The sequence below is a fragment of the Hemicordylus capensis genome, chromosome 1, assembly GCF_027244095.1.
Source record: "Hemicordylus capensis ecotype Gifberg chromosome 1, rHemCap1.1.pri, whole genome shotgun sequence".
NCBI classification, from domain to species: domain Eukaryota; kingdom Metazoa; phylum Chordata; class Lepidosauria; order Squamata; family Cordylidae; genus Hemicordylus; species Hemicordylus capensis.
Window position 1 is genome coordinate 133,583,653 of NC_069657.1, and position 16,227 is coordinate 133,599,879.

At 43.9% G+C, this 16,227-nt stretch overlaps 1 protein-coding gene across 2 annotated transcripts in view; it reads right to left on the reverse strand.

Annotated features, from left to right (window-relative positions):
- PNPLA2 (patatin like phospholipase domain containing 2) overlaps window positions 1-16,227 on the reverse strand; it is a 70,571-nt gene that overhangs the window by 15,088 nt on the left and 39,256 nt on the right. For both annotated transcript variants that reach the window (XM_053285586.1, XM_053285585.1), the window contains exons 2-5: window positions 9,943-10,175; window positions 9,695-9,760; window positions 2,489-2,698; window positions 943-1,003 (exon numbers count right to left, since the gene is read on the reverse strand). In XM_053285586.1, coding sequence (XP_053141561.1) covers window positions 943-1,003; window positions 2,489-2,698; window positions 9,695-9,760; window positions 9,943-10,175 — 570 coding nt within the window. The remainder of the gene's footprint in view (window positions 1-942; window positions 1,004-2,488; window positions 2,699-9,694; window positions 9,761-9,942; window positions 10,176-16,227) is intronic.

Here is a 16,227-nt window from a genome sequence, read left to right on the forward strand (position 1 = left end):
AGACAATTTGCTCTGGCCACAGCATAAACACAATTACACAACACAGCAACAAGTGTCTTGATCCTGGAGGAGAAGCAGGAAGAAGAGGAGAAGATACCATCTCTGGATACCTAACAACTTAAATCAAGCAAAAACCAGAAGATGCACTACCATGCTTTTGCACAGCTCCTGTTAAATTCAGTAGAGTTTGTTCAGGAGAATTTCCCAGAGGATTATGTCCATGCAAAAAATACAATAATTGCATATTTTACACCATATGCCTATTTTGCATATTTACAGAAGAGATGGCTTTCATGTAGATCATATTCCATTGGCACAGGTGTATGAAATTTATGAGACCCTCCGAGGTTTTCCAGTTGGGTGGAAACTGAGAGGGAGCTCAGTCACAAGTATCTGAAGGGGCTGCAGCTGGGGAAAAGGCCACAGCTCAGTGGCAGAGCACTTGCTGGATATACAGAAAGGTCCCAGGCAACGGAGAGACCTTTGTCTGAAACCCTGGAGAGTTGCTGCCACAGTAGACACAATAAGGACCTAGATGGACCAAGGACCTGATTCAATACAGGACAGCTTCATATATTTATTTGTAATCAACCTTGTTGTCTAAACTGTCTATTGTGAGGCTCTTTCCATTCTACCTGCTGGAATAGCATTTTGAAAGCTTATATACTTAAAACCAGGCGTTGGCCCCCAAAAGAGAAACCACATCACCCATCTCATATTGCATGGGTTTTTTTTCTATTGCACAGGAACAACTGACTCGCCTGAATGACCATGGATTAAGCATGGCCACCAAAGTGCCACAGTATGGCCCTTCATTCTGATGCACAAACAAGACACAGGGAAACATATAAAGCAGGGTGGAGAAGCAGTGACCCAGGATTTGCTGCTGCAACAGAGTGCAGCAATGCAAAGAGCAGGGTTTGCTTTGGTTAAAAAACTTACCATTCTTCTTCAAGAAGTGCAAAGCATCCCTGTAGCCCTGCTTGCACATGTCCTGCAGAACCTGTACAGACAGAAGGCAAAGCACGTCACTGAGGGTACAGGAAGGCTGGATCCAAACATGCCTTGTCTTACCAGCTATCAGTACAGTCCGAAGCATGTGAGAAATGCCCTACTACTGCTATCCCTGCTCCAACAGTGCAGAAACAAGAAAGGGAAGGGGTAGAAAATGGCAAATGGGCAGATAAAAATGCACAGCACTGTTTAGGAATATTTTCTACCCTGTCTGTTCTCAAGAGGTACGTTAAATGGATACACATTTATGAATGAATCTTATTCAAGCATGGCCATTGTAAATATGTATGAGTTGCATATTGTTGGGTTGTTCAAAACTGCCTTCTACTGTTCATAGGAGGTGGCAGGAGCATGGGGGAGATACTGTAGTCTTGGGTAATGGTCCTGGAACACAGTTTGTGTATTGGGGTGCAGTGAAGGCTGATCATTTAAGGATGCCAAGGGGTAGGAGACAGCATAGGCAGAGGATTGGACAACAAGATTGACAACACCTATTGTGCTGCTACAAGGGCATCATGGGTTTAAAATTGCAGGACACCTATATAAAAAACAGAGGCTGTTTTCTGCATTGCAAATGCTTAACAAGGGATGAAATCCTCAAAACTCACTCACTATAGGACAATACATTTGAATATATATATATATATATATATATATATATATATATATATATATATGATTTTGTCCTCCTCGTTTTACCTAAATGCTATGTAGCAAGGCTGTCTGATTGGCAGTAGCAGGTCAACCACAACAGCAAGCAGTCTGGGCACCAGAGCCTGTTACCCTCTGAAGAATGGGAGTGAGTGTCCAAGTACACTTTTTAGAATCTCTGTGCCTATCAATGACTTTGTTGCTGGTTTCTAAGAGACAACATGTACAGCTGTTCATGATATGCCCCATGCCAGTCATAAATGGCTGGCAGAACACTGAAACCTACAGAGGGAGGGAGGTTTTGACATCTCTCAGTCTTCAAATTCTGAAGTCAGAAAACATTCTGTAACCCCAGAAAATTCTACAAGCATGTACAACTTCTGCTAGTAGGGGCAGAGGAGACAGCGACCATAAAATGAGTCAGGAAGGGTGGGGAGAATAAACAACATGTTTTCTTCCATTGTTGCTAGGACGACTAGATATTTGTGGATTTATATTCAAATAAAGAAAGATTCTTGGGATGTTGTACATGTCACTATATTCTGTGCTACAAAGCCAGGTGACCAGGCTTTCAATAGTCTTCTGACATTTAGAAATGTACAAATGGTATCAGCTGGAGTGCTTTAAGATGAGAGTCCTCCATACATCTCACATGGTACTAATGAAAGAGGGACTAGCTGCTTTATAAAATCTAAGTTAAAATAGAAGCCGACCTGAAGTGCCTTCAAGTCTTCAGATCAACAGCTTCATCCAGGTGTGGAGATTTCAATAGCAATACAAAAGTGAGATGCCCTGCTCTCAAACACACTGGGCTGACTCTCACCTGGGGCTCCGGTGGAAACAGGGCCTTTGAGAGGCGGTAAAGGTTGCGCAGATTGAATTGAATGCTGGTGTTGGTGACTCTCAGTTCATGGATGTTTGTGGAGCTGTCCCGTGGGCAGATATCACTCTCTCCCGAGAAGGGGGACACTGTGATGGTATTCTTCAGCTCATACTGTGGCAGGTTGTCAGAAATCCCTCCATCGACATACCTCTGGGATGAGAGAGAAAGAAAGGAATGCTTAGGTTATTTTTCTTCACACAGTTTCTACTTCCTCCTGCTCCACTCTCAGTCTCCAGAAGGCATATAGAGGCAAATGAAAGGACATTTCTTTATAGCTGGTAAAATGGAAAGTCAGCCTAGTAGGCTATAACACTCACCAAACACTCACCAGATGCTAAAAATACTAAGAATTATTATTATTATTATTATTACATTTATATCCCGCTCTTCCTCCAAGGAGCCAAGAGTGGTGTACTACATACTTAAGTTTCTCTTTCACAACAACCCTGTGAAGTAGGCTAGGCTGAGAGAGAAGTGACTGGCCCCGAGTCACCCAGCTAGTATTATGGCTGAATGGGGATTTGAACTCGGGTCTCCCTGGTCCTAGTCCAGCACTCTAACCACTACACCACGCTGGCTCTCATTCTAGGAGGAGTCTGCACAGCTGCCCAAAGGAACATACCTAGGTTCTCAAATTTTTAACCATAAACCAGGTGAATATTTAGACCAGATTTTGGTACCAAAATTTAGGAGATTTTTGACCCTTGCACGTTTGAACGCTCTCCTTTTGGCAGTACTTGATGGTAAATTCAAACTACTTTCATATGATCAGCGCTGTTGCCCCTGTGGCTCAGGAGTCTATTACTCATGTTATTCTTTATTGCCAATTCTATAGGGACACTCGTACCAAATTCATTGCACCCATTTTATCCATTTATCCTGGCTACACTGACCAATTTTATTTGGAAATTGTGTTGTCAAATTTTAAACCTGTAATTTCATATAATATGGCAAAGTTCTGTTTCATGGTGTTGAAGCTCCATGAAGGCTGTATTAGTAATTTGAATATTTTGTAATTTTGTAAATCTCAGAATTCCTTGAATTTTGTTATTAACTGTTAATCTGGTCTGAGACTGTAATAAACTATTTTAAAAAATGCTACTAAGAATCCTTAAAACAATTATTGTGATGCTAATTCATTTGCACCACTGCAAAAAATACAGACTTCCAAAAATGGGAATTAAACACGAACACATTTCTGTGTTGTTTTAATGTTTATAGTATCTATGGAAGATTTGTTTTAATATGTGAAAAAAATTGAATGTTCAGTTTTTCTAACATTATCAAGGATGTGGGACTGAACAGTGAAAGACCGATGGAACACACAGAGAAAAAATATATATAGGGTGCGAAAAGACTAGGGAAGAAACCACTTTCAAGAAATCACATTCAAAATGTAAATAGCAAAGCACCCAGCAGGGGGAGCAGTCTCACAAAAACCAAGAACCCGAAAGAACAGCAACTTTTTTTACACCAAGTATACAACATTATAGCACTATATCGCAGCGATTAAATTCAAAACAATGCATTGGAAATATGAACGGCACCCTGCTGTCAGCATAGGGACTGTGGTGTCACAACACAAGAAGTGTGGAAGCACAATTCAGAGATTAGTCGTGACCCCGTTGCACGATCTAATCTGGAAAGCGCCCTGCAGTATATTTCTCATGAGATTAGTGCTGCAACTACAACCAATGTGACTTCCTGGAACTTCCCTGAATATCTCCCACTGCGATATTCGACAGACTTTTCTAGGCAAATCCTTCCTTGAAATACTCCTTTTGAGTTTCACGCGCCTGGCCCAAAAGGAGAGGCTTCAGGCTGACTGTCAACCTTTTGCAGTGTGGTATTTGGGAGAATCTCTGAGCTGCTGTAGAGTGGCTAAGGCCTAAGGAGGTGACTCATTTGGCTCTTGCCTTATCTAGACAGTTAGGGTCAAAAGCAGACTTGTGGGGAGGGTGCAAATGTGGAACCAAAATAAGCTCAGGGAGAGGTGATGAAGTAGAGGCATCTCCTCTCTGAAACAAACAACAAGGCACAGCCCCTCACAGCGGTTCTGATCAACAGCATCCTTATGTAACCAGAGCCAAAACAAGGGCTCCTATCAATAGCCTTTCACCTATTTTCAGTGAGGAACAAACAGTTCATGATGACTTTCTCTGCAAGTTCCCAGACCCCAGGAATGGAGTTCAACTGCATAGCACTATCCTCTGTGCATAAACACTCCAAGGCACGATGAGCTCATTGCCTGGAGTCACACTGGGCTCCTTGGAGATAGCCAAGCCAGAGGGTTTTTCCTGTCCTCCCTGGATGACTTGCTCTCTGGCCTGGGAGGCTGTTGTTGAGCAATTCCAATGGCACTAAAGTGGAGGGTTTTAGGAGAGGCTGCAATTATGCTGATAGGCTGTATGCAGTGCCCTCAGCTGCAGAGCAATTAGTCAGTGTGCCAACCTGTTTGCTTCTAGAAAAAGAGCTTTGGTGGTCAGACCACAGTGACTGCATGAGAACAATTACCAAGCTTGGTGAGAAATAATCCACTGGAAACAGAGACTTAAAGCAAAAATACACAAGGATTCAGCCATTGCTGAATGTAGGGGCCTCTGCTATTGCCCCATGTGCCACCCCCAGTATTTTTGAAACGGCAATGACCTTCTTTCTTTTTTGCAGGAGATTGGATAAATTTAGCTATAGAAATCAGGCAGCATCACTACTTTGAGCTGCATATTGCACAAGTTACTGTGAACATGGACAAGCTACCCAACTTGAAGCTGCAGAAGGGAAATTGCAGAAGAATGGGGATACAAAATCAGCTCACTTCCTTGAAAAGTGATTGTGAACTAGGGATGTGCACGAATCTGTTCAGAGGCCCTTTTATGGGCCCCCGAACAGGTTCAAACACTGTGGGGTTTGAAGTTCAAAGGAGAGCGGTGTCTCACTTTAAGAGTGGGGGAGGGTGCACTTACCCCTCCCTCCACTTTCCCTATGCCAGTGCCTGGTATTTTACAGGTCCTACAGGGCGGCAGCGTACTTCTCTGCTGCCCCATTTGCTCTTTGGCTGCTAGTGGCTGGAAGTAACTGGCACGAGTGCGCTCATGCACATCGGGCGGGCGCACACGAACCAGCTACTTCCAGCCACTAGTGGCTGAAGAGCAAATGGGGCGGCAGGGAAGTACGCTGCTGCCCTGTAGGACCTGTAAAATACCAGGCACTGGCATAGGGAAAGTGGAGGGAGGGGTAAGTGCACCCTCCCCCACCCTTAGACACCCCCCGCTATGAAGCCACCCACGCCTGGTTCCGTGCACATCCCTATTGTGAACCTGTAAAGTAACCTATGCTAGAGACACCATAATCAGATTTATAACAAAGGCTAAAAAGCCAGAATGTTGGTTTGCTACTCACATGTGTTAATATGTGAAGTTGCAATACTGTGCTGCTCATTACTCATATGCTACTGATGCATGCAAGTAGCACAAGTGTAAACTGCCTGTTTTTCTCATCAAGAAGAGTCTGAGACCACTCAAGAGCATCATTTGATAAGGCATCATTTGCATGGTGTTCAGGAACTGATGATGCTGACTTTGACAAGAGTGGTTCATGGATCTTAGACTTCCAGTTCTAAGTTCTCTCCAGATCCTCTAGTCTGGCCATAAAGAGTTCACTGTGACATCAAGCAGCAAAGGCAATGGCAGCCCGAAGAGCCACAAACAATGTCCATCTTCCACTGTTACAAATGGAGCAGATTAACCAACAGCATCCAGGGAGGCTGGGCAGGCAGAAACCAATAAGGAGGCTTGAGCCAAAAGTACATCCTCCTGTAGTGATGAGCTTGTGGAGAGAAAAGGGGCCAGTCCAGTCTGCCAAAGGCTGACCAAGATGGCTAAAGCCCATGGCTTTTGCCAGCAGAGAACAAAAGCATTCACTGATAGAGGCTTTGACAGCGACAGCGTCGGATGCTGAGGGAGCTGATGGATTATCCTTGAAACATCTGTTGCACAAAAGTGATTAAGTATTCATGAAAGTTTTGCAAAAAGCCACTGAGCCAAGGGTTATGCTTGCCAAACTCATACTGCCACTCCCTCTCACAAGAGCGGTGAATACTACTTCTGATCCACAGAAGTGCCCTGAAGATTCCTCACACGGTCCCAAGCCATTAGGTGCAACAGTCAGAGAGGAAGTAAGGTGAAGCTGGTTACAGAAGTTGACAAGCTGCAGGCCAGAGAAGCACGCGGTGTCCTCTAGCAACCAGCGTTCTGTACAGCCGCCTCCCAAAGCCCATTCCAGGAAGCTCAGCACATTCCACTGCACTACCTCATCTAGATGGACACTTCGGTCCAGTTCTAGCTACTACACAACGTCCATAAAGATAGGTAAGGTTCACCTCTTGTGCACTGGCAATAAAAATCAGTTTCTCTGCCCCATCCCATGGGCGTTTTCCTAATGCTTTAACCTAAGTAAAGAGTTGTCATGGAACAGGAGAGGGAAAGAGGCAGCCAACACTGCAAGCTAGAATCATTTTTACCAAACCCCGTTTCATAGGCCGGGGGCATCTTAGCAGTGGCTATGGCTATGCACACAGCCCCACTGGAGTGCTTGAGGGTTGCACCAGCCCTCACATACTCCCACAGTGCTTCTCTAGCAGTTGCTGCAAATGTGCACCAGGCCAATATTTTGCAAGTTCAACAGGTGCTGCCATCACCCCTGGTGACCTGGAGAGGATGAGGTCACTGATACCTTCACTACTATCATCAGTTTTATCATCTGCTTTCATCTCTCCCCCTCTAAATTAGACTAAGTGCTGCTTAGCAAAAAGGAAAAGCTGTCATTACAGATGCAAAGAGATTCCGCCTTAAGTACACAAAGGTTGGTGTGGGATAGCAGCCGAGAAGTTGAGCTCTAAGTCTGGAAGGCCCTGGTTCAAATCTCACCTCTGCTGTGAATTCACTAGATTGTCTTAGAGAAGCCCCTCAGTGCCCCCATCTGCAATATGGAGGTAATCATACTGACCTACCTCATGTATGTACTACAGCAAGATAATAGGCCTGAACAGATGATGATTACTATGGTAGGAGACACCTATCCTAGTTCGGGGAGCTATGTGTGCTCCCAGTATTTAATTATCTGTGAGGGAAAACAAGGTCAGAGGCTCCTTCCGTGATCATGTGGTAAGACGCATCTGGACCGGAGGACTTTCCCTTCTACCTCATTCAGTGGCTGGGTATGGCTGCTGGCTAGGAGGGAACCCTCCAACCCAGTTGCTGTTGACCATATGATCACAGAAGGCGCCTCTGACCTTGCTATCCCACGTAGACTATCAAATATCAGGAGCACAGACAGCTCCCGAACTAGGGTAGGAGGCGTCTCCTATGTGGTATAGTGGTTAGAGTGCTGGACTAAGGACCGGGGAGACCCGAGTTCAAACCTTCATTCAGCCATGAGACTTGCTGGGTGACTCTGGGCCAGTCACTTCTCTCTCAGCCTAACCTACGTCACAGGGTTGTTGTGAGGAGAAACATAAGTATGTAGTACACCGCTCTGGGCTCCTTGGAGGAAGAACGGGATATAAATGTAATGATGATGATGATGATGATGATGGAGAGGAGAGCTGGTCTTGTGGTAGCCAGCATGACTTGTCCCCATAGCTAAGCAGGGTCTGCCCTGGTTGCATATGAATGGGAGACTAGATGTGTGAGCACTGGAAGATATTTGTCTTAGGAGGATGGAGCCTCTCTGGGAAGAGCAGAAGGTTCCAAGTTCCCTCCCTGGCATCTCCAAGATAGATCTGAGAGAGACTCGTGCCTGCAACCCTGGAGAAGCCGCTGCCAGTCTGGGTAGACAATACTGAGCTAGATGGGTCAATGGCCTGACTCATTCTATGGCAACTTCCTATGTTCCTATGAGATAGATGACTACCCCCGGAGAGGAGAGCTGGTCTTGGAGAGGAGAGCTGGTCTTGGAGAGGAGAGCTGGTCTTGTGGTAGCAAGCATGACCCCATAGCTAAGCCAGGTCTGCCCTGGTTGCATATGAATGGGAGACTTGATGTGTGAGCACTGCAAGATATTCCCCTCAGGGGATGAAGCCGCTCTGGGAAGAGCAGAAGGTTTCAAGTTCCCTCCCTGGCTTCTCCAAGATAGGGCTGAGAGAGATTCCTGCCTGCAATGTTGGAGAAGCTGCTGCAAGTCTGTGAAGACAATACTGAGCTAGATAGACCAATGGTCTGACTCAGTATATGGCAGTTTCCTATGTTCCTATGACGATGATGATGATGAGAGCCACTCTAATGCTTGTGAAGTGCTTTGAACTTCTCCAAGTGCTACATATACACTGGTATCAGTAGTCTACTGGGATTCTCCTGAATACATGGAGGGCTGCCCTTGCAGCTACCATGGCGGGGGCAGGAGGCCCTCATTACACCTCTCAAGTGGAAGGGTCAGAAGCTGAAGCTGTAATAGGTCCCTCCATCCTCCTTCAGCAGAGCCAGAGAAGGAGCTCAGTAGTCACACTGCCTTCTCCCAGAATCCTAGCTTTTTCCTCTGCTCTATCATACTGGAACTGGACAAAGCTTCCTGAGAAGAACCCTGGAGGCTATTCTGAACAAACATGTATATCATTTTGGAACATAACTGTGGATAACTGCTTCCATGACCCCCAAGCTTCCAAGCCATGTTTCTTCATACTCTGGCCCAGGTAGCTTATCGATTCCAATTGCAGTTCTGGTGGCTTGCTTGTACTTTGTGATTTCTCTCTCTCTCTCTCTCTCTTTTGTAGCCATAGGTACCTGTTCAAAACTGTTTTCAATACTTAAGAGTACGATAAAAAGGAACTCAGTCTAGCAGCAGTGGAATGCTGGGATTCTGATTCTAGGTTATTAAAAACAAACATGTTTTTGTGAGGGCTACATTCAATCTCAGAAAGCTAATACTAGAGCTCTACTAGAACCACAACACCTCTTGAAGGGAATATTACTACAGATGGCTCATCATTTTGACCACTCTGAATTGGTCTCTCCAGCACAACATCCCCTTTCAGCCAATACCTTCTCCCAGCAGCATTGCTGCCTGCCATTTCCTTCTTGGTGTGAGACATGAAGGACCCCAATATGGCAGTACACACATTCTGAATGCAAAAGCCCTCATGGGACAACTTACCACTCCTTGAAGACTTGGCGGGATCAGGCCACAGTATACGGGGATGAAAGTGCTGCAAACACATGCCTACAGGAAGGTGAGGGGCAGGGGAGAGAAACAAAAAACAGAGAGACCATGAGATAACATCTTTGCAATGCACAGGGAAGGGTCTGTGTATCCAGAGCACCAAATGAAGAGCGACAGCAGAACAGCCTTTTGAAGGGAGAGCACCTGCAAAGTTACTAAGCAGGCAGCCTGTTAGTACTTGCCTGGATAAGCTCCTCCTTGGAGTTGAACTCTGATAATATGACATTCTCTCCATCCGAGACCCGTGTAAGTGAGATGCCCAAACGCCCACTGGCCAACTCATGCCCATTTTCTGGCAGGGTCTTGTATAGGCAAGTACGAATGATTTTCACCAAGTTGAAGGACGGATGCAAGGGGCCAAGAAACCTCTTCCGAGCTTCTTTGGAGACATAGATGATATTTGCACCAGCTTCACCTATGATACAGAAAATAGTGCAAGTTGAAAAAAGTGATGTTGCACAACAATCCAAGCAGTGAATACAGAGTCAAGAAAGCTTAGAGGATACTTTTAGAGACACTTTGTACAGCAGATGGCTCCAACATGCAGACATCAAAACTGGCTAATTAGTTCTAAAATCACAACATTGTGGTAATGCTAAAGAGAATGTTAGCTTGTGAAGACTAGCCAGTGATTAGAAGAACAGTTAAGAAGGGTTTTTTACCTCTGCTATATCCTACCTGAGAACACTTAATATTTTTATGGCGGTCTTTAAAAAAAAATCACAATATAATGGCTCTCTTTGTGACATCAGCTGCAAGAATCATACAGTTATAAGCAAGTAGTTTCAGTACCAGACTACACATTACTTTAAGTGCTTTGTTTGGCCCTGAGTGTTCTTTTTCCAAAATTTTAATAGTAGCTGAGCTGCGATTGGTGGAAGGTGGAGATCAGGATTGGGACCACAGTGCATGGGGAGGGAATATTTAGTCCTATCCACTTATACCAGAGTCCCAATGAAAATGCCCTCCAAGCTGCTATTAACCCCAGGAGGAAAGCTTCCACAGACGTCAACATTACATGGTTTCCTGAATGAATTAAAACACCACAGGAAACCACAACACACAAGAATCTCCTGTGAGATGTATCCAGTTTTGTTTAGCATATATAACCCTTCAGTTTTGAAGAGACAGTCAGTGGAATCTGGGGTCTAGATGAACACTTGGAAATCTGGCATTTAAAAACTTAAATTAAGTAATATCTCAGACACATTTGGGCTGTTTTACATTGACACAGTGCTTCCCTCTCTTGGACACTCGTTGGCCTCCTCAGTATAAAGTTTCTTGTTACAGGCTCAAGTATTTGATAGACACCTGTCCATTTCCTCATGAAGACCTGTCAAGAGAATTGTAGCATTGGCCACAAGTGTCATGATAGGGTGGGCAGGCACAGTGTGCTTTCCAAGTGGGCAGGCACAGTGCAACACATTCCCCAGCAAATTGACCCAACTGGATGTGATCCATTACACCCCTTGGCATCACAAAGCCTACATCAAATATTGTTTAAGTCCACATTACGTATGATCACATAAGCTACCTTGTGTATAAAGGATTCACTGGAAAACAAACACAAGTGCAGTTTTACTAAGGAGCACATATACTCAGTGATTTACAATAGCAAGCAAATCTTCCGACATACCAACAGTTTTTCAGCTTTGAAACTCAGTCACCTTTAATGGGTATAGCATGCATACGTCAGATCAGCTATTCCATCACCCAAAGTTTTTCCTGTCAGTCAGTCTAGATGCTGAGCCAATCATCTTACTGCTGTTTGCCTTTTCCCTCCTGCTAAAGCACTAAAGGCATACTGGTACTCAAGGTACATACCGTAATTCTCATTCAATTTACAATGCTGGAGTGGGCTATTCTGATACTTCATCATTAATACATAAATAAATAAAGTGTTAAGTAACAAATTTCTATGCCGTCCAAAACTTAGGTCTCTGCATGTATCTGTTGTATAAGAGAATGCCAAACAAGTCAGTCAGCAGATATGACAAAGTTTTAAATTATTTTACTTCTGGAGATGCAACTCTGCTCTTAAACCAGCAGCGCTCACAGCATGCAGCTTGACCTTATTATACTGCAAACTCTGCTGCACTATATTTACTATTCAGTGAGGCTAGACTACAAGAGTGCACAGTAAGCCCACTTTTTAAAGCTTGCACAAGTCACCACAAGAAGTGGAATTTGTCAACAAGGTTGCATAGGGTAAAAAGGTTACTTCCTTCTCAAGGACAAGGACTTTGGGTCATCTGAACTGACCCCAGGAGTCTCTGGGAACTCAGAGTTCCAGTTGTAAACACTGGAGTTCTGTGATGCAAGATAAGAGTCAAGATAATCTTTTCTTCTGACAAAATGCAGAATGGTGTGGGGGAGGTTGTCAAACCGATGTTAGACTAGGTCAATGAATTGTGTTAATAAGAAGACTGGAAGAAGCTCCTCTTTGGCATATTTTATTTATTTATTTTTAAATGGACAGATCCTACAAATGTTTTACACAAATCCCCAGAAAATGCTTTTTAATGGAACTTAGGAGCAAGGCAGACTTTGATTTGGTCTTTGTTGCTCCACTGTTATATGAGTGGACTGGGTAAAACCACAGCAATCACTTCCCCAGCAATTCCTCCACTCTGTACCATACAGCTCCAGAAACAAATGCTTGTTTGAAGCAGAACTCAGCTGCTTAATTGTTAGCTGCCCCAGTGAGCTGGAATCAGTCAGCGGCCTGTCTTTAAAGGAGACAAGGAGATTCCTGTTTTCCCACTTCCTCTGAAGCACCCCAGCCAGAAAATCTTGCTAAAGAACAACAATTATGCTGGGAGAAAAAGATGCGGAAGAGCTGGTCGCTCCCAATCACCAGACTTTAAAAATCAGCCCAGTTTGATTTGTTAGGGCTTGTGTGTACACCTTAGATGCCATACTCCCAGGCTGTATCCATCCAAATTGGGAGGACAACAACGTAATACATACAGCTGCTTGGAAATGCTGGGAATCTCTTGAAGGACAGTATTGCTAATAAAGGTGTGGCAAATTGCCAGTCAGAGCCCCCCCCCCCCCGCCCTTCCACTCGTATTTGTTCACTTAGGATGCCTGAGCAAGCCGCTGGATGCTGCAGCCATTGAGTCAGGCCAGTTGCGATGCTCTTTGGCCTAAAGTTCTCTCCCCCTCAGATACAATAAAGGACATACACGTCCCTCACAACAGCATTTTTAAATATTTCCAGCAACATAAAGTGTATTCTTAGCGTCACGTATTAATGGAAAGATCTAAGTTCACAATGAAAATCCAATCCTTCATCCTCCCAAATGTGTAACCACCAGACTCATCAGTCACCTTATGTTTGAGTTGGGCATTAAGAGTTGGGTGACCCTTCTACCTACACTATTTAAGGTTTCTGCAGTTCTGAGATTGTTCTGCAATTAACACCATTTGCTCAGAAATGGGCATGTGGTATGGTCAGAAGTTAAAATAAGAGGCTGTGTAGGGTGCCTGGTGGTCATGTATGTGGCCATTGTAGCAGCACTATGCATCAAGATGCTGTCTTGGCATTCCCTCTTGCCTCTACTTGAGGAAAACTGGCTTGGATTGGCAGTTTCATAAATTATGCCTGAATCTATTTTCCATATCACACATCTGTAAACAGTATATATAAGAAGTTGCATCCCTCACAAATCTTGGACAATCACATCCTATACATAGGAGTTCTCTTGCCCCATTGAATTAGTTTCATTTGATCTTATGAAACAATGCTTTAAAGACACCACTGAAACAAGATTTGTTTACTTTTCTGCAATCTGGTAGATATGAGGAAGTATGTTAAAACAAGACTAAAAAAACCCAGGATTATTTCAGTTGTTCACAATAGTGTAGAGGTCTGTCATTTCCTGTATGAAATTACAGGAAAGAATTAGCATTAAAGAATTAATTTAAATTTGAGAATTTTTAAAAATGGTCTTTTCTACTTGATTCTGTGCCACTGCAGGTGGGGGGAGTGCTCTTTCTACAGTACCTGTAGAAGGCACAGCTCTTGATACCCTAATTAATCCATGAATTAAGATATTAACAGAGTCAGACAGACAACACATGTTCCTTTCATAATTGCAGGTTTGGGCAGGGGCAGCTGCACTATCTAGCATTGTCCAGAATCGCACAGTTATCTCTGTCAAAATGGCATACGTCAGCAGATTCAGTTCTGCTTCTGATGATGCCAGCAAATCCAGAATCAGCTGATACATATGCATTTAGATACCGTTATCTATATATGCATAGCATTCGCGTATGATTAGATTCATTACATCACCTAGAACTACAATGCCAGTTCTAGTGTGCTGTGAGAGAACTGCTAGTGTTTCACAAGATAAATATTAAATTAAGACCTTGTGAATCCAAAGAAACTGAAACTGATTGGTCACTTTGTATTTCTTCCTGGACGCTTGAGACTTATTTTTCTGTTAGGATGATCTTTCACTTAGAGTAGGGCCGTTGCTTAGGATTTGGTAAAGTTAAGTAACTTCAGTAACTTTGTTCAAGCAACTTATTTTATTTATTTATTTGATTGATTGATTGATTGATTGGTATACCGCCCTTCCAAAATGGCTCAGGTAGGTTTACAATTAAAACAAACCACTAAAACAGTAAAGAGCTAAAACAAATTAAAAAACAATATAAGAATTAACAATTTAAAAACATTTTAAAACAATTAAACAATTACAGTGATTAAAACCCCCCAAATCGGGTTTTGAATTTTAAAATAAACCAGAAGTTAAAAAACCCCAAATTTAGGAAGCCAAGAAAGCTTGGGTGAAAAGAAGGGTTTTCAGGTGTTTTTTGAAAATTGTCAGAGATGGGGAGGATCGTATCTCAGCAGAGAGCGCATTCCACAATCTCGGGGCAGCGACCGAGAAGGCCTTTCTCTGTGTAGCCACCAAACAAGTTGGCGGTAACTGGAGATGGACCTCCTCAGATGACCTCAATGGGCGGTGGGGCTCATAACGAAGAAGACGCTCTCTTGGGCACCCAGGGCCTAAGTTGTTTAGGGCTTTGTAAGTTATAACTAGCACTTTGTATTTTGTCCGGAAACCTATTGGCAGCCAGTGTAACTCCATCAGTAAAGGAGTAACATGGTCTCCCCGAGATGACCCAGAGACCAACCTGGCTGCCGCATTCTGAACCAACTAAAGTTTCCGGACTACGTACAAAGGCAGCCCCATGTAGAGCGCATTACAAAAGTCCAGTCTGGAGGTTACCAGCAGATGTACCACAGTTTTGAGGTCATTGATCTCAAGAAACGGGAGCAGCTGGCGTATCAGCAAGAGCTGATAGAAAGCACCCCTGGCCACCGCCTCAACCTGAGAAACCAGGGAGAGGTGTGAATCCAGAAGTACTCCCAGACTGCAAACCTGTTCCTTTTGGGGAAGTGTGACCCCATCTAGAACAGGCAGATCAAAATCGTCTCTAGAGTTCTGACCCCGCACAATAAGTACCTCTGTCTTATCTAGATTCAGCTTCAGTTTATTCTCCCTCATCCAGCCCATTACTGCTTCCAGACAGGCATTTAGGGAGGATAGGCCAGCTCCTGAAGAAGTTGACATGGAGAAGTAGATCTGGGTGTCATCAGTGTATTGGTAACACCCAGCTCCAAATCCCCTGATGATCTCTCCCAGCAGTTTTATGTAGATGTTAAAAAGCATTAGAGAAAGTACGGAGCCTTGAGGGACACCATACTTAAGTTCAGATTTTGAAGAGCAACAGTCTCCAATCAACACCATCTGGAATCTAACTGAGAGGAAGGAGCGGAACCACCGTAAAACAGTGCCTCCCACCCAAACACGCTCAGACGTTCCAGAAGGATACTATGGACAACAGTATTGAAAGCTGCTGAGAGATCCAAAAGGACCAACAGAGTCACACTTCCTCTGTCAATTGCCAATTGGAGATCATCCATCAAGCCTATCCAACAGGCCTATAATTTGCCCTGCTAACTGGGCAAAGAGGCACCTTTTACTGTGGTGATTCTCTTTATTTAGCAGGGGGAGAGTAACTGGCCCTATCCACCCCCAGCACAGTACCTCCAGTGACTGTTGCTGGTGTCTATCGTGTTGTTGTTTTTTAAGAATGTGAGCCCTTTGGGGACACGGAGCCATCTTATTTATTTATTATTTCTCTGTGCAAACCGCCCAGAGCCATTTTTGGAAGGGCGGTATAGAAATCGAATTAATAATAATATTTTAGAAAATTGCAAGAGAAGAAAAACCAATCTAAGTGTTGCATGGATTGACTACAAGAAAGCCTTCGATTCATTGCCTCGCACATGGATACTAAAATGTTTAGAAACAACTGGTGTCAGCAAAAACATTCAGATATTTATTTAAAAAGCAATGAGCATGTGGAGTACACAGTTAACAATCAATGGCGAGGCACTTGGACAGGTTAGCATTAGAAGAGGCATTTTCCAAGGTGACTCACTA